Source organism: Crotalus tigris, unplaced genomic scaffold, assembly GCF_016545835.1.
Source record: "Crotalus tigris isolate CLP2741 ecotype Arizona unplaced genomic scaffold, ASM1654583v1 scf7180000024339.11422700, whole genome shotgun sequence".
Classification (NCBI taxonomy): domain Eukaryota; kingdom Metazoa; phylum Chordata; class Lepidosauria; order Squamata; family Viperidae; genus Crotalus; species Crotalus tigris.
In genome coordinates, this window is record NW_024100509.1 from 10,990,782 (window position 1) to 11,016,264 (window position 25,483).

General features: G+C 41.0%; 1 protein-coding gene across 12 annotated transcripts in view; it reads left to right on the plus strand.

The window, feature by feature from the left end:
- FAT3 (FAT atypical cadherin 3) overlaps positions 1 to 25,483 on the plus strand; it is a 550,618-nt gene that overhangs the window by 131,378 nt on the left and 393,757 nt on the right. For 11 of the 12 annotated variants that reach the window (XM_039325844.1, XM_039325847.1, XM_039325850.1 and 8 more), the window contains exon 2: positions 12,614 to 15,922. In XM_039325844.1, coding sequence (XP_039181778.1) covers positions 12,631 to 15,922 — 3,292 coding nt within the window. In that variant the 5' untranslated portion in view covers positions 12,614 to 12,630. Of the gene's footprint in view, positions 1 to 12,613; positions 15,923 to 25,483 lie in introns of those variants that run through there. The other variant, XM_039325846.1, reaches the window with a different exon arrangement.

Genomic DNA, 25,483 nt, shown 5'->3' on the forward strand with positions numbered 1-25,483 from the left:
GGGTTTTACAAAGGGAAAACTTGGGAGCAAAGGCTGATAAATTCTTTTTGTATTCATTACTAAAATGAGTAACAAGAGAAGGAGAATTTTTAACGTTATCAATTAACCTGTACAATTTGCTTTAAATTGAGAGCAGACTGCAACTGTGGAGATCTTGCCATTGGTTGGAATAGCCCATGCATCCTGGATAACGTTACTGAATTGATGTTGATGCAGTCAGAGTGGTGACATTAAATACTTATCAAAGTCTTGCCTCCGACCTGTATTCATTGCTTATTTATTTTTAACAAGTTAAACATTTGTGGTTAGGTGAAATAACATGTAAACTATCCTGGAAGGAGCTACTGGAATTACTACAGATACTCAAAAGCTTCTGAAAAATATTTGCTTTTTTAATGTTTTGAGTTCATACTTTGCTATTGGATATGTTTTGTTATGGCTTAATGCGGTATGAAAACTAAGCCATTATTGCTTGAACATCATGTGACGGTTCATCCAAACTTTTACTATTATTTGAAAGCTCAAGCAGAGAGTTGAAGACCCAGTTTTTAGGTAAGCTAGCCCTCTCACTAATAGAAAATTTATCATTAGAGCTGAAAACCAGCAACTGCCAATACTAAGTCAGTCCCCAGGGTTGAGTCTTACGTTTTTTTCCCTCCGTTTTTGTAGAAGAGCAGGCAGAGCTGGGGGCAGAGTTAAGCCCATCAGCAGCACCGTGTCCTTATGCTGCCACAAATGGTGCATATCCAACCCCTCTTGAATTCCGTTGACTGTTAGATCTGGTGCCAACTTAATAGAATAGAATAGGAATAGGAATAGAGCTGGAAGGGACCCTGGAGGTCTTCTAGTCCAGCCCCCTGCTCAAGCAGGAGAACCTACACCAGTGATGGCGAACCTTTTCGAGACCGAGTGCCCAAAAACCACCCACCCCACCCCCATCCCTGCTCTGCCCTGCCCACTGGGCCACCCACCACCTCCACAGCCCGCCATAGATCACCCAGGCAGCCCAGCAGCATCATGGCGGCTACGCCCATGCTCCGCAGTGTCATCTGCGTGCGATAGGGTGCAAGGGCGGAATCTTGTCCCCGCTCCCCGGTTACCATGTCCTTGGCTGCGCTGCTTCACGTGGGCCACATCCAGGGGTGACTGTTGTCTGGGGGGGCTGCTGGTGAGGAGGGGGCCGTGGGAGGAGGCGGGGCTGGGGAGACAGTATGTGCCCACAGAGAGGGCTCCGAGTGCCGCCTCTGGCACCCATGCCATAGGTTCGCCACCACTGATCTACACCATCTCAGACAGGTGATTGTCTAGCCTCTTCTTAAAAATCTCCAGTAATGGAGCGCCTACAATTTCTGGGGGCAAGCTGTTCCACTGGTTGATTGTCCTCACTGTTAGGAAATTTCTCCTTAATTCCAGGTAGCTTCTCTCTCCTTGATCAGTTTCCAACCATGGTTTCTCATCCTTCCCTCTGGTGCTCTGGTGAACAATCTGACCCCTTCTGCCTTGTGGCAGCCCCTCAGATACTGGAATACTGAACTTTGAATACTGAATATTGAACATTAGTTGATTAGAATCTGGTGTACAGACTTTTAACAATAAACTTTCTGAACTACAATTTAACGTACGGACCTGATCCTTTGCGCCCAACAACTTTTCACTGCAGGGCCTGAGAGCTGATACTTTCTGAGTAGGAGGGATGGTTTACATTTGGGCATTATAGCATCACTGTAATAACTTTCTCTAGTCTGAGTTTCTTTGCATTTACCTTGGATTCTTCTACTATAGTGCTTTATGGCTAAGCACTAAATGTGTACCAAGCCACTGCCAGTGAGTCAAGTCTTTCCTCTAATTCAAGGGTCTTCAAACTCGTCCCTTTATGACTCATGGACTTTAACTCCCAGAATTCCTCAGCCAGACATGCTGGCTGAGGAATTCTGGAAGTTGAAGTCCATGAGTCATTAAAGGGCCGAATTTGAAGACCCTTGCTCTAATTGGTTGTAGATCTCAAGGTCTTTAGAGAGGATAGTTTTTGAGTTCACTTTGGAAATAGGTTTGATTGAACTAATTAGTGATCACTGAACTACTTTTTTACTTTACGTCTTTGATGCATTTTCTTAGCAGTTGGACTGAACATGATTTTCTCCTTTTGCCAATGAATTCAGGTGAACTTTAGCACTGTGTTCAGACCTCCTGCTAATATGTGCTTGTTTTTGCTTAGCACAATGGATGGACTGTGAAACCTGATTTATGGCTGAACGTTACCTGTAAACCTAGCCGTAGTAGAATATTCATGAAACGATGATAGAATATTCATTAGAGTATTAAAAGAACAGAGTAGAACAGAGGCTGCTGGAATCCCACATACCTCTGGAAGTTCTTACAAAATTATAATTATATTTATTCAACAGATTCAATAAATGTTACGATTTTAAAACAAATTTATTTATTTGTATTTTTTCAAAAAAAAATATTAAAACATGATTAAACCCTGGAAAAGAAGGAAATGTTAGAAAGAAACTTAAAAGTGACTCTGTCTTAGCTCTCTCTGGCATAAGGGAAAGGAAAGGAAAAGGTCAGGCTTTCAAGATTTATGGAATCTATTTCCAGACTGACCTATTTTGAAGGGCTGACATCCTATGAGGTTCTCTGGCTGAGAATGGATTTAACTCTGGGTCTTACTGCTACCAGTCCAACCCCTTACCCAGACATGATTAACCAGTAATAAATATGAATTATATAAAAGTTTAGTTAAATGTAAGTGTTTTCATCTTGATTTACACCACTTCTTTTCTGAAAGAAGCTTCAGGTAGACCCCGACATACTAATTGAGCTCAAAATTTCCATTGCGAAGCCAGACGGTTGTTAAGTGAGTTGTGTACCAGTTTATGACATTTTCCCTCCAGTTGTTAAGTGAATCACTGCAGTTCTTAAGTGAAGTTTGTGGTTGTTAAATGAATCTAGCTTCCCCCATTGAGTTTGCTTGTCAGAAGCCAGCTAATGATCAAATGACCCTGGGACAGTACAATTACCATAAATATTTGCAAGGTGCCTGAATTTTGACGATGTGGAGATGTTGCTATGGTCCTAAGTGTGAAAACCAGTCTTAAATTACCTTTTTCAGTGCTGCGATAACTTTGAACAATCATTAAATGAATGGTTGTAAGTCAAGGACTATCTGTATTAATATTACAGACAGTACTTGACTGATGATCATAATGGAACCTGGCCATTACGGTCAGAAGTCACAACAACTGCTAAGTGAGTTCTTAAGTGAAGTGCCTGTGCAATCATCTCTCACACAAATCTCCATCCTTGCTATTTCTAAGCTTTCATTAAATGAACAAATAGGTCATTAAGCAGGGTATGGTGGGCATCAGGTGCCATTGGGGAGGCCCTCTGAGGCACCCCATGCTCCACTTCCCACCCCTCAGCATCCCCTCAGGCCTAAGGCCTGAACCAGTGGGACAGGGGGAGATAGGTGCGGGGGGGGGGGCTGCAGTCGGTTGTAAGAGAGAATAATTGTGAAGGCACTACAGTGACTGTAACTTCAGAACTGGGTCATAAGTAGCTTTTGTGGGCCCATGAATTATAAGTTCTCGTTCTCTCTCTCTCCCTCTCTCTCTCTCTCTCTCTCTCTCTCTCTCTCTCTCTCTCTCTCTCTCTTTTCCCCCCTCTCTCTGTGTGTATACATATATATAAAATTATCATATAAGATCTCTTTCTCGCTATATAGATATATATATATTCTGGTTAGGGCTTAATATTCAGGGAAATATGGTACTAAATGCATCTTATTTTGGGGTGGGGTTTATATTACAAGCATCCTAAAAATCACGTTAGGGCTTATTTTCTGGTTGGGTCTTATTTTTGGGAAAATGCGGTATGTGTATGTGTGTATATTGTATATATATATATTGTGTGTGTGTATATATATGTACACACATACACATATTCTCTCTTTTTTTTCTTTGTGTGTGTGTGTATGTACACACACAATATATATACTATATATACTATATATATATATATATATATATATATATATATGGTAACTTGAAAAAAATAATTGAGCAGCCTCATTCCATTTTGTTTTAATGTGTAGAAAGCCTTCTCTTGTTTCCTTTTATCCATCCAGCACAAGTAATATAACTCTCAGTTCATTTACTAAAATAAAGTCTATGGCTCAGAGGCACACAAACCACAGATAATACTTTCATAAATTCCCGGAACAGGTGCAGAATGGAGCACACTCTTTATTGAAATTCTGTTCATTTGAGCTTTGGGATGCCAAGAGCTGTTTCAAGCTTCTTCTTTTTTAAATGACATATAGAACTCTATTGTGCCCACAGCAGTTATTCTTTTCAGAAGACCTTTGTAAGGAATCAGTGACACTTCGTGAAGGCGTAATATGGCCAACTTCATAGTTTCTTTTAAAAAATGCAGTTATCATGTGTTTCTGTTTCAGTGACAAATACAGCTTCCTAGTAGGAACTACATATTTGAAGATGACACTGCCTAGTTTTAATATGTTGCAGAAAAGAAATGTATGGTTGATGTATCTCTTTTTGTTTAAGTCCAGCTGATGTTATTCAACTAGCTTTGTACTCAAAATGCCCATCACCACCACCAGATTATTCTTTTGATTGCTGTTATTAAGTATTTATGAGTATATAAGCCATTTCAGTCAAGGATACTTTAAGCAGTACACAAAACAACAGCTGGAGCCAATGTAATAACTATAAAATATAATATAGTTATAGTTATGAGAGCCCTAGTGGCACAGTGGTTAAAATCCAATATTGCAGGCTGCCTACATTCTAGAGTTCAATCTTGACAGGGCTCAAGGTTGACTTAAACTTCCATCCTTCTGAAGTCCATAAAATGAGGATCCAGATTGTTGGGGGCAATATGCTGCCTTTGTAAACTGCCCAGAAAGTACTGTATAGCAGAGGTCCCCAACCCCTGGGCCACAGACTGGTACTGGTACATGGCCTATTAGAAACCAGGCCACACAAGGGAGCAAAGCTTCATCTGAGCATGCTATAAATTACTATGGGGTGATATGTAAGTGCTATTGCTGTTGCTATATGCTAACATACAATAAAATTATAATTAATGGAATTTATATTCCTGGCACCAGGAGCTATAGCGTATTCAGGTGCTAAGGATTTCTAGAATAATGTAGTTTTTTTAGCTTCAAGAAGACCAGGACCAACCCTTGCATCGGGGAGAGGAGCAAATTCTCCCAGAAAAGGGAGACACATGGGCACATTACTTGTGTGCAAAACTCTTCTATTTTGTGGATGGATATTTTTGTTCCAGAGTATCCAATTTTTCTGTTCCCACAGTGTTTTTCTGGAAGTAAACCTTCCAGAAAAGGAAGTGATTTATGGAAAACTTCCAAGCCTGCATTGAAACAGTCTGATCAGTGCATTCCAGAAGAAAAACAGACAATTCCAGGTAAAACCACAATGCTTTTCTTCTGGAATGGTGAGTTTTGCAATACCTCTCAATACGCTTTCTACAGTGCTGAATAAAATAAGATGTGCACATGGTTATATAATCCTGAAATGTAATACAGGTAGTCCTCAACTTATGACTCGGTTTTGATGGTTCTGCCCCCCCCATCACCCACATTCATGTGACTGTATGTCTATTGCTTAGCAGCTTGCTGCATTTATGGCGGTTTGCAGTGTCCTGCAGTCACAAAACTGCATTGTATGATGTTTTTGCTGAAAAATGGCATTTACTTCCGGTTTTTGGAAAAAATGGCCCATATCAAATAATAACTTTGCTTTAGGACTACCATGATTATGTTGCGACTGCTACAAAAAAAGGTTGTTAAAAAATGGATTGGTCACATGGGTGTCCTGCTTTACAACCATCATGACTTATGACCTGTTATGATCATAAGTCAAAAGCTACTTGCAAAAACAGACTGGTTATTTAAACCATTTAAAAGACAATACATTATAAAAAAAACAAAATTGATCTAAAATTCTCCTTTTCTTTGGGGAGGGTTTTTTGCAGTTTAGACAATGTTATAGAGCACTCTGTTTTCATTCTTGTTTTTATTCGACTTTCTATACCAGGAGTGGGCAACCTTGGCTCTTTTATGACTCGTGGACTTCAACTCCCAGAATTCCTGAGCCAGCATGGCTCAACATGGAAACCAATCCCTTTCCCCTCAGCATGGCTGGCTCAGGAATTCTGGGAGTTGAAGTCCATGAGTCATAAAAGAGCCAAGGTTGCCTACCCCTGTTCTCCATCTCCGTGCTGAGAAAAGGTGTTCAGGTAAGACAACACCCCTTCTATACCATCTTCTACTAAAGTTTTAGTAGTTTACAATAACAATGCAGGAAGTCTGGGTGCCTCATGTTGTACTTAAAGCATGATTTCTTTTCTTGGAATGTGCAATAGACTAAAAATATTTAATCTTGGAGGCTGTGTTTGGGAATGGACTTGGCCTCTAATGAGTCGCAACTCTTCATGTGTAATCTCTTAAGGACTTCATATAATAAAAACCAAAGTAAGTACTTGATGGAACCAGATCTAAAAATGGGGCAGATATTAGTCTTCTCGGTATACTTTTTTCCTCGTAAATTTCGGCTGCTCTTTCATTCTCCCATCCGGTTTTCCTCTTGACACCCCATGGTCTCATTCTCTCTCCCCAAAGGAGCAAACAGTGAGCAAAAGAAAGATAACCAGAATTGAAATGATTTTTTGCAAGGAGTGATTTAAATTTGGCTAAAGACAGCATGTAACCCTACCTCTTTTAGTATGTTGATCATAAGGTGGATTTTTCGACTTTTTTGTTTCCTTTTCAACTCAAGTCTTATGGGGGCATTATTGCTCCCTTCCCCTTTACTGCATTTTTTGGCTTCATTTAATTTATAGAACAGTGAGTTTGTTCCTTATATTTAATCCTCCAGAAGGTGTTTTTTTTTTTTAAAAAAAAAAAAACACATACCCACACATAAGCACCTACCTTTTTGGTGCTTTCTTTTATGCATTGGTGTGGGAAATTTTATTTATTTATTTAAATCCTGATTTTATTTTATTTTTATAAATAATTCAGGACAACGAACATACCGTATATGCCGGTGTACAAGGCGACCCGGCGTATAAGACGACCCCCGTCTTTGTCGCCGAGTCGCATTCCTAGAACGTTGTCTTATACGCCGGAAACTACCAGTATTTCCGGCGTATAAGACGACCCCCGTCTTTGGCACCAATTTTAGCGCTTCCGGAAGTCGCCTTATACGCCAGCATATACGGTACCTAATATTCTTTCCTCCTTCTGTTTTCGGTACAAGCCTGAGAGGGAGTGACTAGCCCAAGTCAACCAGTCAGCTTTCCTGCTTAAGGTGGGTCTAGAACTCACAGTCTCCCAGTGTCCAGCCTGGTTCCAAACTGACTTTAGTCACGATACGTGCTAGGAAATAGTCATGATACTTGATCAATATCCTATTTCAGTGATGGCGAACCTTTTAGAGACTGAGTGCCCAAACTGCAACTCAAAACCCGCTTATTTATCACTGGGTGGGCGTGGCTATGGTGGTTATGACAGACTGGATGGGTGTGGCCAAAGTGGGCATGGTCACCTCTGTGTTGCTCGTGGGGAGGGACACCTGTGGGGGCCGGGCAGGGTTGGGGGAGATCCAGGGGGTCTCTTGCGGGTGGGAAGTGGGCAGGAGGCTCATCCTGCGGGGTGAGGCGAGGCAGGGCGGGGGTGCCATTGTCACAGGGCAAGGCGAGGCAGGTGCCGGGGTGGCTGCTGCCTGACACCATCGGTCCCTGCACACAGAGGCCAGCAAACACATGGGGGCCGACAGTGTCCATCAGCAGCCATAGCCTGCCAGTCCCTCAACCAACACACTCTGGGGCTCCACAATCTGCTGCCAGCAGTTCAGAGAAGCCACCTCTGAGCTGGACGGCCAGCCAAGAGCTGAGGAGGTGATGCAGTGGGTTGTGCCCAGGAAAAGGAGAGCATGCGAGGCCAGGAGGATGGGGGGGGGGTTAGGAAATCAGCCATGCTGGAATGCATCCAGCCACGTGGGACCTCGGCGAGTTAGCGGGGGGGCTGGTTGAAGAGGGACGGTTGCCATCTCTGGGGCATGGTGTGCATGCCCACAGAGAGGGCTCCGAGTGCCACCACTGCCCTATTTGTTGAGATACGTTTTTCAAGTAGGTAGCAAACTTCTAAGCATCTTTATGATCTGTGTAATAAAGCCAATTGCAGATGTGATAGAATATCTTTTTTGGAGGGGGGGGGGAAGCATATTCTTAAATGGTTACCTGTGTCAGGAAGTTTTATAAGATTAGCATGTAGAATATGGAATTCAAAACATCAACGATCCTTCTCAGTTCTGTGGGGCCCTCATCTTCCTTTGAGTTTTTTTATGCTCTAACACTAGGTAGGGACTTACAATTCTACCAATTTTTCTATTCTCTCACTAAACTTTGTAGGACAGTAAAGTGAAGTTCCCAGGTGTTCCGCTTTAAATTATTGATGGTGAGAGCCTGGTCTAAGAAGTTAAAGACCACTTTGGGAAAGTTAATGAGTGAAGAATGGGTGCCTTGAAATCTTAATGGCAAAATAATAAGGTTTCCTGCAAAGACAGTTGCTCAATAGATTCACCCCAACTCATGAGAATAGCTACATACTTTAGGAACCTTGTTGTAAGGTTTTGTTTTGTTTTTGTGGTTGTTCAGTTGCTAGGTCATGTCTAACTCCTGTGACACTATGGACTACAACATGGCAGCTCTCCCCATCTCCAGTCTTCTGCTGTCTTCTCAGAGTTAGCTCAAACCCATGTTCATAGTGTTGATGACACCATCTAACCATCTCATCCTCTGCAATCCCCTTCTCTTTTGCCTTCAACCTTTCCAACTTCAGGATCTTTTCCAATGAGTCTTCTCATTTGGCGGCCTCGTTGCAAGTAAGAGTTGGTAAAAACTATTTTTTTAGCATAAGCTTTTATACTTAATAAGACTGTCGTGCCTGACTTGTTCTCAGTACTAGTTACTCTCTCGGAATTGTAGGCTGCAATTTGACCTCCAAATTCTTTCACCTCCCAATAAAATTTGGTGGCAGCAAAGCAGCCATTTCTGCTAACATCCCTTCTCCCCCCCCATTTTTTTTCTTAGCAAATTAAGCCTTAAAATAATTTTGTATTGCCTCTGTACATTTTCTCTATTAACCCTGCTACGCCCCAGAATTAAACAAAGAGCTGAAAATCGCTGCCCACTGTATTGGCATTGCTTACATAAAGAGAATCACAAATGTGACTTTGGGGAAGGAGTGCAGTGGTAAGAAGACATGAGTTAAAGAATAGCAATAGCACTTAGACTTACATACCGCTTCACAGTGCTTTACAGCTCTTTCTAAGCCAATGGTTCTCAACCTGTGGGTCGGGACCCCATTTGGGGTCGAACGACCATTTCACGGGGGGTCGCCAAACAATGCAGTCCGCCATTTTTCCCCCTTTTCCTTAGCTGTGCTACTCCCTTTTATTCTATTGGCTTTTGAAAGCCAGTAGAATAGACTCTCTTGAATAGAATCTAATTCTGTTGGCTTTCAAAAGCCAATAGGAATTGTCCAGGCTGTCTCTGCCCTGCTGAGCCCACCAAAAGTCCCATTCTGCAAACGGTGGTGCACCAGTTGAGTAGTCCTCGACTTACGACTGGTTGAGTAGTCCTCGACTTACGACCGGTTGGGGGTCGTGGCATTAAAAAGGTTGAGAACCACTGTTCTAAGCGGTTTACAGAGTCATCATATTGCCCCCAACAATCTGGGTCCTTGTTTTACCGACCTCGGAAGGATGGAAGGCAGAGTCAACCTTGAGCTGGTAAGAAGGAAAAAGAACAGAATATAAGAAAGAAACTTAAGTGATTCCACCTTAATTCTCATTTGTTTAAGAAGAAGGGTATGAAAAATTTCGTCAGCTTCCAAGCTTTTGGTATTATAGCCTGAACCAGTCAGATATAGTTTCAGGGTTTTTTTTTGTTTTGTTTTGTTTTTTTGGTAAACAGGTCTATTTTGAAGGTCATACTTTCTGTGAAGGTTGAAAACCCTTATTAAAATATATGCTCTGAAGGGAAAAAAAGGCAGTTCCTTCTGACTCAATGATTCAGAAACCAATACCGGCCAATGAAGTGAAAACCTTAATTTCACTTGCCCTGTTTAGGGACGTAGAGATGCAATGGACCAGATTGATGTCTGCAGAGCCTCCCAAAATTGTAGACAGTTCTCCTGTATCAGAAAGACTAGGCACGAGTCAGTTACATTTATGTTAAATTTTCTGAAGTTTGCGTTCATTTGAGTCATTCACATAATGATGCCATTAGGTAAAGAATGCAAATCCATCATTTGTGACATTTTGCATTGCTTGTGCATGCGGCATGCTTACGTGCCACTTGCAAATGACGCAAATGGCTGTAAATAACATCATTTATGGCATTTGCACTATGCGGGATAAGTCCCTTAGACTTCACTGTGTATGATTTGGTAAACTGTGGTCTGCTACCCAAAAAAATTTAAAGAAGAATAAAAAAGCAGAGCGGGCAACACACTTCTTTGATAAGTGTTGCTTCTCAAGCCATTAAACACTAATTGAGACAATTGATCTTTGGGCAGGAAGGTCCATATCAGCATCCGAAAACTGGCTTGTGTTTACTACTCTTGCGTGTCCAACTGCTTCTTGATGTTTTTTCCCTCTTTTGTCCCTGTGCATTTCTTGTAACCATCGGTCCAGTTGCATGCCACTGTTCTGCCAAGACAGGAAGAAAATCCTAAATTTCATCAATATGGTAATGAAGTGTTTGTCTTGAGCTCAGGAAATTTGCATTTACAAGGTGAATGGCAGCAGATTTTAAAAACTCAAGTCTCCCAGAGTGCTAGTAGTAGCTATTGTCAGGGAATCGCTATGTGTAATTAAAAGTCACCTTGACTAGTTCCATTTTCCATTGATACTATTGCTCAGAACAAATCTTATTTCTCTCCTTTCCCCCTCCGCCCCCCACTTTTGTAAGCAAATCACTGAAGTTCTGTGTAGTTTCCTTCTTAGGTGTGTCCAAACCACACACAAGTAATCACACTCTTAATCTTCCACTTGAAACCATAATATTCATTTGAGTTCTTTGTTTCTGAAGGAAGCATATTTACTGAGTGAATTTGGTTCATTTTCACTCAGTCCTTTTATGACTGGTTATCTCTAATTTCATTACATTTCCTACTAGCTATCAGCTAAACAAAACTGATTCATGTTACATCCAAGAATCCCAGTTGACCAGAAGCCAAGAATTCGGGGTGGGTGGCGGGGAGAGAAGGCTGTCCAAGAACAGTGCTTAATCTAAATGTTGGTTTCAAGATTTAGATTATCTTGTGGAATGTTATGCTAATGTTTGGCTAGTTTTTTCTTCCCCTACTTTGAACTTACCGTTCCCCGTAGGAAAGGTGTCCCTATAGCAGATGATCAACCACAGCGATTTTAATAGTAATTTGATAATAATTTGAAGGCTATCTTATTGTGAAATTTCTTTTTCCCAATTCATATTGTTACAAATTTCAGGAAAGGTGGTGTGTTCCATGGCAAAAAAAACAAATAGATTTATAGGACATTGTATATGTAAGAAATTGTAAGCCACCCAGAATCATTGACTGAGATGGGCAGCTACACAGAATGAATGAATGAATGAATGAATGAATGAATGAATGAATGAATGAATGAAATATTTTGAGCAATGTTCCTTGGGCACATCTAATGTGTGATCTTATCCTGAGACTAGGATCTTTCTTGCAATGACTTGGACTCTTAACATGTGGCATGCATGTATTTGCATGATGGATCCTTAACTTGTAGCCATACACTGAAGGATGTAATTGAAAAGCACAACATTGCAATACATATGTTTACCATATTTTGCATGTTTACAGATATACATATATATAGGGCACGTGTGTGTTTAATTTGTAAGGTTTCAGTTATTCAGTTGGGATGCATGTGGCTCCAGCTGTCTCTGAAAGCTGCACTGAGGATTTTAACTTGAGGTTAATTTGAAGTTCCTAATAGAAACTTTATTTACAACCAAGTGTTTAAGGTTGCATTTGGTGCTTAACCTATTGGTTGGTCTAATTCTTACAGACCTCTCTAATATTATCTATTTTAAACCATTAGCAAGCAATCCATAATGTTTAATACTGCTGTAGAAATGCTAAAACAGGTTACTGATGATAGCTTACCAGTTGTATTTATCCACCTATAAGACACTCTAATGTATTTTTACCACTTTTTATACCACTGAGGCTATAAAAAAATATTTATTCTTTTGTCCATCCTTCCATCCTCCCTCCCTCCCTCCCTCCCTCTCTTCAATTTTTTAATAGCTACCCAATTCATATATATGACTGGTCATTTTAGAAACAATTTTAATTTGAGAATTGTAAAGCTTCTTTCTGGCTGATGGGTAACTTTCAGCTTGGTGGATATAGATTCTGTTAGAATTTGGTGGACAATTTGAAAAGCCAAACTGGCTCCGTGTATACATTTATATACGTCATCGGTCAAACCATGTGTCATGCTTATCAGTGTCATCTTTCTGTTTATTTTTAAAGGATGAAAGAATGATGTGATGGAGAAGAATATGGGCCACTGGTCATATCCATTGGCTCCTGCTTCTGGCCTCGTCTTCCTGCTTGTCCAGCTTTTGGGTAACATCTGTTATGGCCTTCAAGGGAGTTTACCACTGGGCTTCCACTTCACACATTCCATTTACAACACCACGGTGTATGAAAACTCAGCGGCACGGACTTACTTGAACAGCCAAAGCAGAATGGGCATCGCGATGGCTGATTTCTCTTGGGACATCAAATACAGGATTGTGTCAGGCGATGATGAAGGTTTCTTCAAAGCAGAGGAAGTTGCAATAGCTGATTTTTGCTTCCTTAGGATAAGAACTAAAGGGGGGAATTCCGCCATACTGAATCGAGAAATCCAGGACAACTATTTATTAGTAATAAAAGGTTCTGTCCGGGGAGAAGACTTGGAAGCTTGGACAAAAGTGAACATACAGGTTTTGGACATGAATGATTTACGACCTTTATTTTCACCCACCACCTATTCTGTAACGATACCTGAAAGCACACCTCTGAGGACTAGTATCGCACAGGTCACCGCGACAGATGCTGATATTGGTTCGAATGGTGAATTCTATTACTACTTTAAAAATAAAGTTGATCTGTTCTCAGTCCATCCCACTAGTGGGGTTATCTCCTTAAGTGGCAGGCTAAATTACGATGAGAAGAACCGCTATGATCTTGAGGTTCTGGCTGTGGACCGTGGGATGAAGCTGTATGGCAACAACGGAGTAAGCAGCACTGCCAAACTTTACGTTCATGTTGAACGTATAAATGAGCACGCCCCAACTATTAATGTTGTGACGCATGTCCCCTTCCCTTTGGATAAGGAATCTACGTATGCTGTAATTAATGTTGATGATGTAGATGAAGGTGCCAACGGTGAAATTGAATCTGCTTCTATTGTGGCTGGAGATCCCTTGGAGTACTTTCAGTTGGTTAAGGAGGGGAGATGGTTGAATGAGTACAAAGTCAAAGAAAAAAAGGCCATTGATTGGGATGTGTTCCCATATGGCTACAACCTTACTTTGCAAGCCAAAGACAAAGGGTCTCCTCAGAAGTTCTCAGCTATGAAACTGGTTCATATTGCCAGTCCTAAGAGAGAGAACAATCCAATCAAATTTGAAAAGGAAACCTATGATGTAGCGATCAGTGAATTTTCTCCTCCTGGAGTAGTGGTTGCCGTAGTTAAATTAATCCCAGAAACCCAGGGAGAAGAATATAAATTAACTCCCAGTGAAGATGCACAGTATTTCAAGATAAATCCCAAAACAGGGCTGCTTACCACAGCACTTCCTTTAAAAATTGTTGACAAGGAATTGTATGACTTAGAAGTCACAAATAAAGGAAGGGACTTAAAAGCACCTGTTACTGTGAGAATTGAAGATGCCAACGATCATATTCCAGAGTTCACCCAGCCTTCGTACAGCTCCTATATCAATGAAAGCCTCCCTGTGGGGACGAGCATTCTATCAATTTCTGCCTTTGATAAAGATCGTGGGGAAAATGGCTATATTACATACAGCATTGCTAGTTTAAATTCACTCCCTTTTTCCATCAACCAGTTTACTGGGGTGATTAGCACGTCTGAAGAACTGGATTTTGAGTCCTCCCCAGAGAGCTACCGGTTTATTGTGAGGGCTTCGGATTGGGGGTCCCCTTACCGCCATGAAAGTGAGGTTAATGTCACAGTCGTCATAGGCAACGTGAACGACAACAAGCCGCTCTTTGAGAAGGTGGCTTGTCAAGGAGTCATCTCGTCAGATTTTCCTGTAGGTGGGCATATCACAGCTGTCTCTGCCATAGACATTGATGAGCTAGAGCTGGTGAAATACAAAATTATTTCAGGTAACGAATTGGGATTTTTTTACCTGAATCCAGACTCGGGAGTTCTACAGCTTAAAAAGTCTCTTGCTGGTGCTAGCATCAAGACCAGTAATTTTGGACTTCGGATCACAGCAACCGATGGGGAGTATTTTGCTGACTCTATGTTCGTCAACATTTCAGTAGTTCATGGAAAGGTCTCTTCCAAGACCTTTAGCTGCAGAGAGACCAGGGTTGCACAGAGACTGGCAGAGAAGCTGCTAAAAAAGGCTAAAGCCAACGTGAAACTTAATTCAGAAGATGGCTTTCTTGATTTTTATTCTGTGAACAGGCAGGCCCCACACTTTGATAAATCCTTTCCCTCTGACCTGTCAGTCAGAGAAGATCTCCCTGTAGGTGCTACCATCTATCGAATCAAGGCCTACGACGCTGATTCTGGATTTAATGGGAAGGTCCTCTACACCATTTCAGCCGGTAACACTGACAGCTGTTTCAATCTTGAAACGGAGACTGGTCTGCTTAAGGTCCTTATGGCTCTGGATCGTGAGAAAACAGAACTGTATCTTCTTAATATTACCATTTACGACTTAGGCAACCCCCAGAAAGCCGCATGGAGATTACTTACCATAACTGTTGAAGATGCCAATGATAACAAGCCGGTATTTTTGCAGGAAAGTTACACCGTTAATATTTTGGAAAGTACAAGTATTGGTGTGGAGATTATCCAGGTAGAGGCCAGGGACCGAGATCTGGGAGCAAACGGAGAAGTGATTTACTCCATCTTGACAGACACGCGACAATTTGTAATCAATAGCTCCACAGGGATAATTTACGTGGGTGATCATTTGGATAGGGAAGCCAAGGCAAATTTCACATTAAAAATAGAAGCAAGAGATAGAGCAGAGAACGGGCACCAGCAGTTTTCCGTGGTTCCCTTAAAGGTTTTTTTGGATGACGTCAATGATTGTGCTCCAGTTTTCATCCCACCCAGCTACAGCGTGAAAGTCTTGGAAGATTTACCAGTCGGTACAGTCATTGCTTGGCTTGAAACCCAAGATCCAGACCTTGGTCTCGGGGGACAAGTGCGTTACTCTTTGGTGAATGATTACAACGGGAGATTTGAAATAGACAAATCCAGCGGTGCCATCCGGCTCAGCAAAGAACTTGATTACGAGAAGCAGCAGTTCTACAATTTGACCGTACGAGCCAAGGATAAGGGGCGCCCAGTTTCCTTGTCCTCGGTGTCCTTCGTGGAAATCGAAGTGGTGGACGTGAATGAAAATCTCTACACCCCTTATTTTTCTGACTTCGTGGTCATTGGCTCCGTGAAGGAAAACTCCCGCATTGGCACAAGCGTTTTGCAAGTCAGTGCTAGAGATGACGACACCGGCAGAGATGGTGAGATCCAGTATTCCATCCGTGATGGCAGCGGACTTGGGCGTTTTAACATAGATGAAGAAACTGGTAGGTAGATTCCCCTTCACTTTGTGATGTATATCTAACGGCGTTCCATCTGAGCCAAAGACATGATTTCTCTTCCACGTTGCATAATGACAGATGTGGCATTATCACCCTTCATTGGCAGTTAATATTTAATATGCCTGAATTGTAAATATCTCTAGGGGGCAAGTACATAGTCCTCGACTTATGACCACAATTGAGCCCAAAGTTTTCATTGCTAAGCGAGACATTCGTAACGTGAATTTTGCTCCATTTTATGACCTTTCTTGCCACAGTTGTTAATGACTCACTGCAGTTATTAAGTTAGTAACACTGTTGTTAAATGAATTGGCTTCCCCATTAACTTTGCTTGTCAGAAGGTCACAGAAGGGGAATCACATGACACCGGGAATCTACAACTGTCATAAATTACATGCCAGTTGCCAAGCGTCCAAATTTTGATCATATAACCTTGGGGATGGTGCAGCCGTCTTGAGTGTGCAAAACGGTCATAAGTCACTTATTCAGTGCTGTTCTAACTTTGAACAGTCACTAAACGAATGGTTGTAAGTCGAGGACTACCTGTAATGACAGAAGTGGCATTAGCATGAGCCGTGGTGGTGCAGTGGTTAAAATGCAGTACTGCCGGCTGCCTGCAATTCGGCAGTTCGATCCTGACCAGCTCAAAGTTGACTCGACCTTCCATCCTTCTGAGGTCGGTAAAATGAGGACCCAGATTGTTGGGGGTAAATATGCTGACTCGGTAAACCTCTTAGAGAGGGCTGTAAAGCACTGTGAAGTAGTATATAAGTTTAAGTGTTATTACTATTGTTAATCATCCTTAAGTTGGCAGCTAAAATAGGAGTCCCTTGATATGACTGAATCTAGAGGGCAAGTATGTGTTTGAATATAGTGTTCATGCATGGAACCGATGCACAGATATGTTTCTGTAAGCTTGTCTCTCTTTCTTGGTTATAGCATGAAACCTCGGTGCTGGTTGATGGAAGCATTAGTTAAGTTTCTGCCTGCATATATTTTCCAATTGTAATGACAGTGATTGACTGTTCAGTTACATCTGCCCCAACAGAGCCACAAAATTGCAAGCTTCCCCTTTGCCATTGCTCTGTTCGGAGTAGGAAGCAAAGGGTGCATCTGTGTGACTCCATTACTATGGGGTATTATGGGATGATGACTGTAAATTATGCCGCCCAGTCTGTTAGACCGTCTGTACACTCTTGACCCCATCAGAAACATGAATTCTGATGCAGCAAAATTAGAAGTGCAAAGTGGATTGTCAGATTGATAGAGAAAAGATGATTACCTTGGCAGATGCCTTGTTCTTTATTGCATTACTGGAGAGGCTTTTTAAAAATAACCGATAAAATATACAGAATGGGAATATGGTAATTCAGAATCAGCACTGATTAATCTAGAATTAAGTGTAGAAACAAGCTAGGCGTATGAACTTTATGCTTGTTTCATTTTTTAATGCAAAAGACATTAAATATTCTCATTTTCCAGAGGGGATTAAGGGTCTGAAGGCTTTCAGATATTTAAATTATGGCTGTTCCCCACTGCCATTACTAAACATTATCCAAATCAGGAAAGAGAAAAGCAGAATATGCATCCGTATGATAAAATTGCAGCTAAACAAGCTGGTTGTTAAGTGTCTAATAGGTGGTGACATTAATGGAGTAGCTGTAACATTAGATTAAGTGAGGAAATTAGAAGTCATTACTTTGCATTTCGAAGAAAATTTCATTAAGGACTAGCTTTGCATTAAGCTCTGCCCTAAGTCTAGAAGGGAACAGAGGGCACAAATTCATTATATCTCTTTGCTCTTACTGTCTTCTTTGATGCCAAGGAAATGATTGAAAGCTTTTGAAACAAAAAGACTTTTCACAGGGTGTTTCTCATTGGGAAATCCAGTTGTGTCTCTTGGGGATTCACTCACTCTTTCCCCAGACACCAAGAAGAAAAGCATTTCTGGTGGTGTGATTTTTCAGCTACAAAATGGCAGGATTTGGATTATGATGCTTTGTCTATCACAGTGGTTCTCAACCTTTCTAATGCCGCGACCCCATAATACAGTTCCTCATGTTGTGGTGACCCTCAACTACTTATACATCACCGGGTGCCAGGGGCGTGGCCAAAGAAAAGGGGGAAAAAATGGCAGACAGCCTTGTTTGGCGACCCCTGTGAAATGGTCGTTCGACCCCAAATGGGGTCCCGACCCACAGGTTGAGAACCACTGGTCTATCACATAGCTGGCTCAGAAATTCTGGGAGTTGAAGTCCACGAGTCATAAAAGAGCCAAGGTTGCCTACCCCTGGTCTATCATTTTGCAGGTGTTGACATTTCCACCACTGACCGATATCCATCTTCACAACTACTAGAATCTTACTGATTTTGCCTTTCTGTGTGATCTGACATCTAATAGGATGGAACTGTACCATCCTTTATGTCTATGGAGATTTTCAGTCGTCCAGAAGATCACGGTGGTTCCAAAAATGCTTTGCTTCAAAAGGCAGCTGGGTTTTCTTGCTTTGCTATATTCCTTGCAGTCATCTGGCTGTTAGCACTCTTTCTGAGAGTCATTGAGTGTTCACTACCAGATGACCGCGAGGAATATAAATCCTTCCACTCTTCACCGTTCAGTCAGAACTAAAAGAAGCTTCTTGGATGAGAAGGGAAACGTCTTCTAGCAAAACTAACTCCAGTTGCCTTTTGAAAGAAAGCGTTTTTGGATCTAGCATCCTTTGGTGGCGCTGTTAAGAAATCTACATAGCTAAAAAACGTTCAGCCACATTTTAATTTCCTATCCTTTTCTATAGCCATCAGGCAAGCTGATTATATCAGATTATATGTAGTCTGTAAACTTAGTTTTTTTTTTGAGGGGGCAGGGTGGAGTTGCTATTTTAAAGCAAAGTTGCTAACTGTTTTAAAGCAACACGGAACAAACAGTTCTCTGAGGAACTACACTGTTAACAAAAAGATCTGTGTACTTTTTGTAACACAGGGGTTAATATGACCTAGAACATATTTCTTAAATAGAGAAGTAACATGGATGGTGGTGAAGATGCATTTGGTTCTTCGAAGGCCTATAATTTTTCCCTTTGGCCTGAAAGTACAAGAAGTCTCTGTTTTGGCCATCTCAATTTTCTCAAACATGAGAAGTCTCTGTTTTGGCCATCTCAATCTGACCCCAATACTCAAAGCCGATTACGAAAGCCAGACAGTTGGGGTTTGGTTTCTTTAAATAAAGCAGTAAAAACATATAAATCTTCTTTGAGAGACTGTGTTGAATTTGGATTCTGTAATGGCAGCAGAGTTTCAAGCTACACCATCCAAGAATTTAGCTTCGGGATGATAAAATGTTTCAAAGGCTTCTGCTTCTGAAATCTAGTGATGGTCGGAATGGAAATGCCTTTCTCGATGTCATATTGAAAATGTTTTTAAGAAAAGTGTGTGTGTGTGTGTGTGTGTGTGTATGTAGATCTTTGGTTATTCGGGTTTTCTCCCGCGTAAAATTGGAAGTGTCTTGGCGACGTTTCGTCGAAGTCCCATTCGTCATCTTCAGGCTGGTGTTTTCAGCTTTGTGCTTCGAGGAGCACGAAGCTGAAAACACCAGCCTGAAGATGAAGAATGGGACTTCGTTGAAACGTCGCCAAGACACTTCAATTTTACAACCTTCTTGACACAGCTTTAAGTGAATCACTGCAGTTGTCATTAATGTGGTTGTTAAGTTGGTTTGGCTTCCCCATTGACTTTGCTTGTCAGAAGGTCACAAAAGGCAATCAAATGAACCTGGGAAACCACAACTGTCATACATACATGCCACGTGGCCAAATTTTGATCATGTGACCACCAGGATGCCGCGACTGTCATAAGTGTGAAAAATGCTTATAAGTCACTTGTTTTCACCGCTGTTATAACTTTGAACAGTCACTGAATGAATAACTATAAATCAAGGACTAACTGTACATATTCGTATATCAGGTGATTCTGGAAAAGGAGTAGAAAAAGGACAACTAGCATGCCCGAGAAGATTTAACAAGATGTGGAACTCTTGAGTTTAAGGATCAATACCTGACCATTATTTTCTCAATTATCCCAAATCAGATTTTTTTTAAAAAAATCAGGATTATTTAAAAAAAAATCTCTCATAAGTATTCTTCTGTTGGAGAGAAATGTCAATAGGATTGCATTGAGGAAGTGAAGGATAAACTCCTGCCTGTAAATTGGGATCGTAATCAACATGGACTTCCTCAACTGAGAACAAAACTCATACAGATACACACACACACACACACACACATAGAGTATGCTAGAGATTATACAGAGTGAGAATTGGAACTGGGAATCAATATTGGAACTGCATGGTGAGAGAGATTAAGGAAAGGGAAAAGAAAATGCTTCTTCGCACAGGGCATTGTGGAAAAATAAGGTTATCAATGGCCAGTGGTCATTATGGATACAAATTAACTCCTTGGCCGTAGATAATATGTCTTTGGAAGGTTACTGGGAAGCATCAGTGGGAGAAAGCTAGTGCTGTCATGCTCCACTGCCTTCTGGCTTTGAGTAGATATCTGAAAATGTCTGTGAAGATACACTTTTAAATTACACTCTGACTTACCTCTCAAGAGATCTCCTTACGTTACATTTATTTATAGTCTATATATATGTGCCTTTCCCATCAACACCCTAGAATTAATCTTTTGGATGCGTTGCTATAAATCAAGATCTCTGAACGACAGTCTCCCATGTGCAATCCTACCCATTTGCTAACTGGAGAAATCTTGCTACTAGACTGCTTTTCAAAGCATGGGATCACAAGACAGAACTTTGTAAAATGTATAATTGTAGAGAGCAAGGAAGATGACAATTGACGGAGAGGTGCAGGAACCTTAACAGAATAATAGTACAGTTGGAAGGAACCTTGGAGGTCTTCTAGTCCAACCCCTTGCTCAAGCACAAAACCCTATATCAGGGGTAGGCAACCTTGGCTCTTTTATGACTCGTGGACTTCAACTCCCAGAATTCCTGAGCCAGTGTGGCTGGCTCAGGAATTCTGGGAGTTGAAGTCCACGTGTCATAAAAGAGCCAAGGTTGCCTACCCCTGCCCTATATCATTTGAGACAAGTGGTTGTCCAATCTCTTAAAAACCTCCAGTGATGGAGCACCCACAACTTCTGAAGGCAAAGCTTCTGATGATTTTACATCCAGGGAATTTCTACAAAACAAGCAGACTTGAAAATTTCTGTTCTTATATCCAATTTCAGTAAAAGTTCTATTAGCCTTTCTATGGAAGTGATTTCCCGGTCTGGTCTATATAGTGGGGTTGACATCAGTCTTGCAAGTAATACCCTTTCCCATTTCCGTTGCTCGTGGCATATTTTAATGAAGAGGCTCTCAAATGGGAGATAGCTTTACATAAAACAGGAAATAGGATTGGAGATTAAGCATGATTGCATTGGAGCAGGGGTCTTCAAACTTGGCCCTTTTATGACTTGTGGACTTCAACTACCAGAATTCCTCAGCCAGCGTGCCTGGCTGAGGAATTCTGGGAGTTGAAGTCCACAAGTCATAAAAAGGGCCAAGTTTGAAGACCCCTGCATTAGAGCGATGTTTCTCAATTTTGGAAACTTTAACATGTGTGGACTTCAACTCCCAGAATACCCCTTTCAGCATGCATTCTGGGAGTTGAAGTCCACACATCTTAAAAGTTGCCAAGGATGAGAAATCCTGCATTACAAAATACCTCTTCAAGTAGAAGCCTGCCCATTTACTGATCATCAATCAGAGAGGCCTTACTGCTCTATTGTTTGTCACCCATCCAACCTCCGTAGCTCAGTGTTTAGACCAGGGGTTCTCAACCTTGGCAACTTTAAGACTTGTGGACTTCAACTCCCAGAATTCCTCAGCCAGCAAAGCTGGGAGTTGAAGTCCACAAGTCTTAAAGTTGCCAAGGTTGAGAACCCCTGGTTTAGACTCAGAGATTCTCAAATTCACTCTCTGACACCACCTGATCAAAATAAACTCTTGGAAAAACATTGCCAGTTGGTTTTGAACTACAGGGGTTGTAGTTTTAACAAGGTTTTCATGGCATTTGTTTTGAAGACTGGGAAAAAAAATCCATCTTGGAGAAGTTGGTTTTGAAAAGTCTGTGCATTACCTAGGATTCTGGATAATGTTTCCTTCAGGTTCAGCACCGTCTTAAGTTTTCACACATTACTTGAGCAAAAGTGAAAGTGAATTCTAGAATATATCTAGCCCTCTGGTAAATTTCACATTCATTCCAAGAGAAGATAACTGCACTTAATGGTCAGAAATGATGGGAGGACTTCTTTTAAAATAGTGGCAGACTTAAAACCCAACTGAGCAATAAATCAGCCGTAAAAGTCACTGGCGTGGATTAATTATTAAGAAGAGAGATCTATTTGTTTTATGTGTGGCTCTGTGGAACTCTTTAGAACTGACCTTGACTGTGGCTTGTTTATAAGATTCCTGGAAACTTGTGAAGCTAAGTAAAAATGGGAAGAGGAAATAAATGAATGAATGAATGAATTAATGAATTAATGAATGAATGAGAAGCAGTCTTTTACTGTTCTTGCTGTTACAGTCCAAGAGCTGCAAAATAATCATTTCTGTTAAACATATTGTCTCTTGTTGAGACCCTTTTTAATATGTTAGTCGCATAAAGTCTATTGCTGCTTGCATTGGATGTGTAATTGAATTCAGTTTTCAATCATTGACCCATGTTTTTCAAAGCTGTGATTAGTGATGAATAGGACAAGGCGGCTAACGAGTGACTCTGTAGGTGATCCTTGAGTTAGGACTACGAGTGGGACCAGAATTTCCAAGCTAAACAAGGCAGCTGTTAAGTAAGTCATGCCTGATTTTATGACCTGTCTTGTCACAGTTGTTAAGTGAATCACGTAATACTTAAAGTCTGGCTTCTCCCATTTATTTTACTTGTGTGAAGTTGGCTGAATGAACCAGCTCATTTCATCCTCAGCTCTTTTTTAGGGTTAATGACTGCATCATATAATATGGCAGCTGTTTATGTCACCATTTCTTAAAATAATGGGAAAAGAAGAGTAGAGGTAATCTCAACATACTATCCCAGTTGAGGCCAGAGTTTATGTTGCTAAGTGAGAAATTTGTTAAGTGAATTTCCCCCCCATGTTACAACTTTTCTTAGAACACTTGTTAAGTGAATCACTGCAGTTGTTAAGTCAGCAACGAGGTTGTTAAGTGAATCTGGCTTTCCCATTGACCTTGCTTGTCTGAAGGTCGCAAAAGGGGATCACATGACCGCGGGACACTGCAACCGTCATAAATACATGCCAGTTACTGTTTGAATTTTGATCACATGACCGTAGGGATATTGCAACAGTCATAAGTGTAAGTCACTTTTTTTAGTGCTGTTGTAACTTTGAACAGTCACTAAAGAAGTCATAAGTGTGAGTCAGTTATCAAACATCGAAATGTAAATCACGTGACCATGGGGGCTTCAACAGTCACAAGTGTGAAAAATGGTCATAAGTCATTTTTTCTCAGTGCCGTTGTAACTTTGAACAGTCACTAAATGAACTGTTGTAAGTCGAGGACTACCTGTAGGTGAGGGTTAGATTTTTAGTTACTTATTTGTAGCCCGCCTTTATTGTTTTTGCAAGTAACTCAAGGAAGGGAACATAACAAATGCACTTTCCTCTTCCTATTTTTCTCATAACAACCCAGTGAGGTGGGTTAGGCTGAGAGAGAATGGCTGGCCCGGAGTCACCCAGTTGGTTTTCATGGCTAAGGCAGGACTTGAACTCACTGTCCTTTTTTCTCTCTCTCTTCCAGTTTTCAAGATAGTCTTTGTTTTTCAAAACCAGTTCAGTCTGCTAAACCGATGTAGATAGGGATACAGATATAAACATATTGTTCCTATCCTAAAACCAGGCTGCCAATGGAGCATTGAATCCCTAATTTTCAGTTTGCATGGTAGAGAATATATTAGGCGTGAAATGCTTGAAATTAGTTCAGATTTTTTTCCAGACTTTTAATCTAGCTGAATATGGGACATTTAAATAATTGGCAAAATGCACCAGGTTCAAAAAACGTCAGCTATTTGCTAATTAACCTAGTTGAAAGGTGACATCAAAGCAAAGATGCTAATGGAATGCCTTTAAAAATATCTGTTTATTCTTCCTGTGACACTCTCCTTATAAAATCATTTCCATTGGAGAAGTCAGCTTGGATATTGTATTGTTGGAGTCAGCTTTTGGAAACGGGATGAAAATATTTTATTTAGTAAATCGTCAGTGCTGGCAGATGATTGATGCAAGAATCAGAAGTGAATTTTACTTCATAATTAACCACTCTTGTCATTTGTTTTAAGGTATGCATGTTTTCTCATTACTATTTTGCATTTTTCTGTTTATCTGTCTGTCAGTCACAGCATCCTTTGTGTTGACTGGAAAGCAGAAGATCAGTTTTAAAGGATCATAAATAAAACTTGCAGGGAGCTGGGTCCTAATGCCTTTTAAACACATTCCTGAAGGAACAGGATAGTTATTATTACTAGTTTTAAAAGTGATAAACTATATCCTTAGTACAGGTGGTCCTTGACTTAGGGCCATGGTGGCGAACCTATGGCACGCATGCCACAAGTGGCACGCAGAGCCCTCTCTGTGGGCACGCAGAGCCGTCGCCCCAATCCTAGGCCTTCAGCTGGGTTTTATAAAACCTTTTCGCTTTAGACCTCCGTTGCCGAGTGCAAAAAAAAAAAGGTTCAATCAATCAATCAATTTCAACTTCTTGTGGGAAAAAAAAAGATCTCGCAAAGTTGGAATTGATTGATTGAACTTTTTAGTCCCACCCAGTCTGCCGTTACCACCGCAGCCACACCCACCCAATGGCCACGTCCACCCAGTGGGCCATACCCATCCGGCACCCTCCGATACATAAGTGGGTTTTGGATTGCAGTTTGGGCACTTGGTCTCTAAAAGGTTCACCATCACTGACTTAGGGACTAGTGACATAGCAATCATTGAGCATTAGGATGGACCTCCCTGGGGTACTTATGACCCAATTCCAAAGTACTTATAACTGCCTCCCCCCCATTTCAGGCACTCAGGAATGGGCCTGAATTATAGCGGTTTGTAGTGTCCTGTGATCAGTGACTTTGTCTTACAACATTTTTGCCAAAAAAACAGGATTAACTTCCAGTTTGGGCAAAACCAGCCCATAGTGAATCATTAATGACCACAACATTCTCTTATTGATCCCATAAAAAGGATAGTAAAGTCAATTTGATCACATGGGTATTAGTTTCTTGTCATGAAGTTTTCCAATTGTATTGACAAGTATAGTAAGATTAGTTATGGCATCTTTGGACAGACTTGAATAATAAAGAGCCCAAACAGCCATGAAATGCAAATAATTATTCACAACCCTGAAATCCTTCTGGAGTTAGAAAGAACAGGCATTTTTCTGGAGTTCTTATAAAATATAGGCTGATTTTCAGCACTGTAGTGCCATCTATTACCCTGCATATATTTCTAAACATTGTTGAGTCGGATCCATATTAATTAG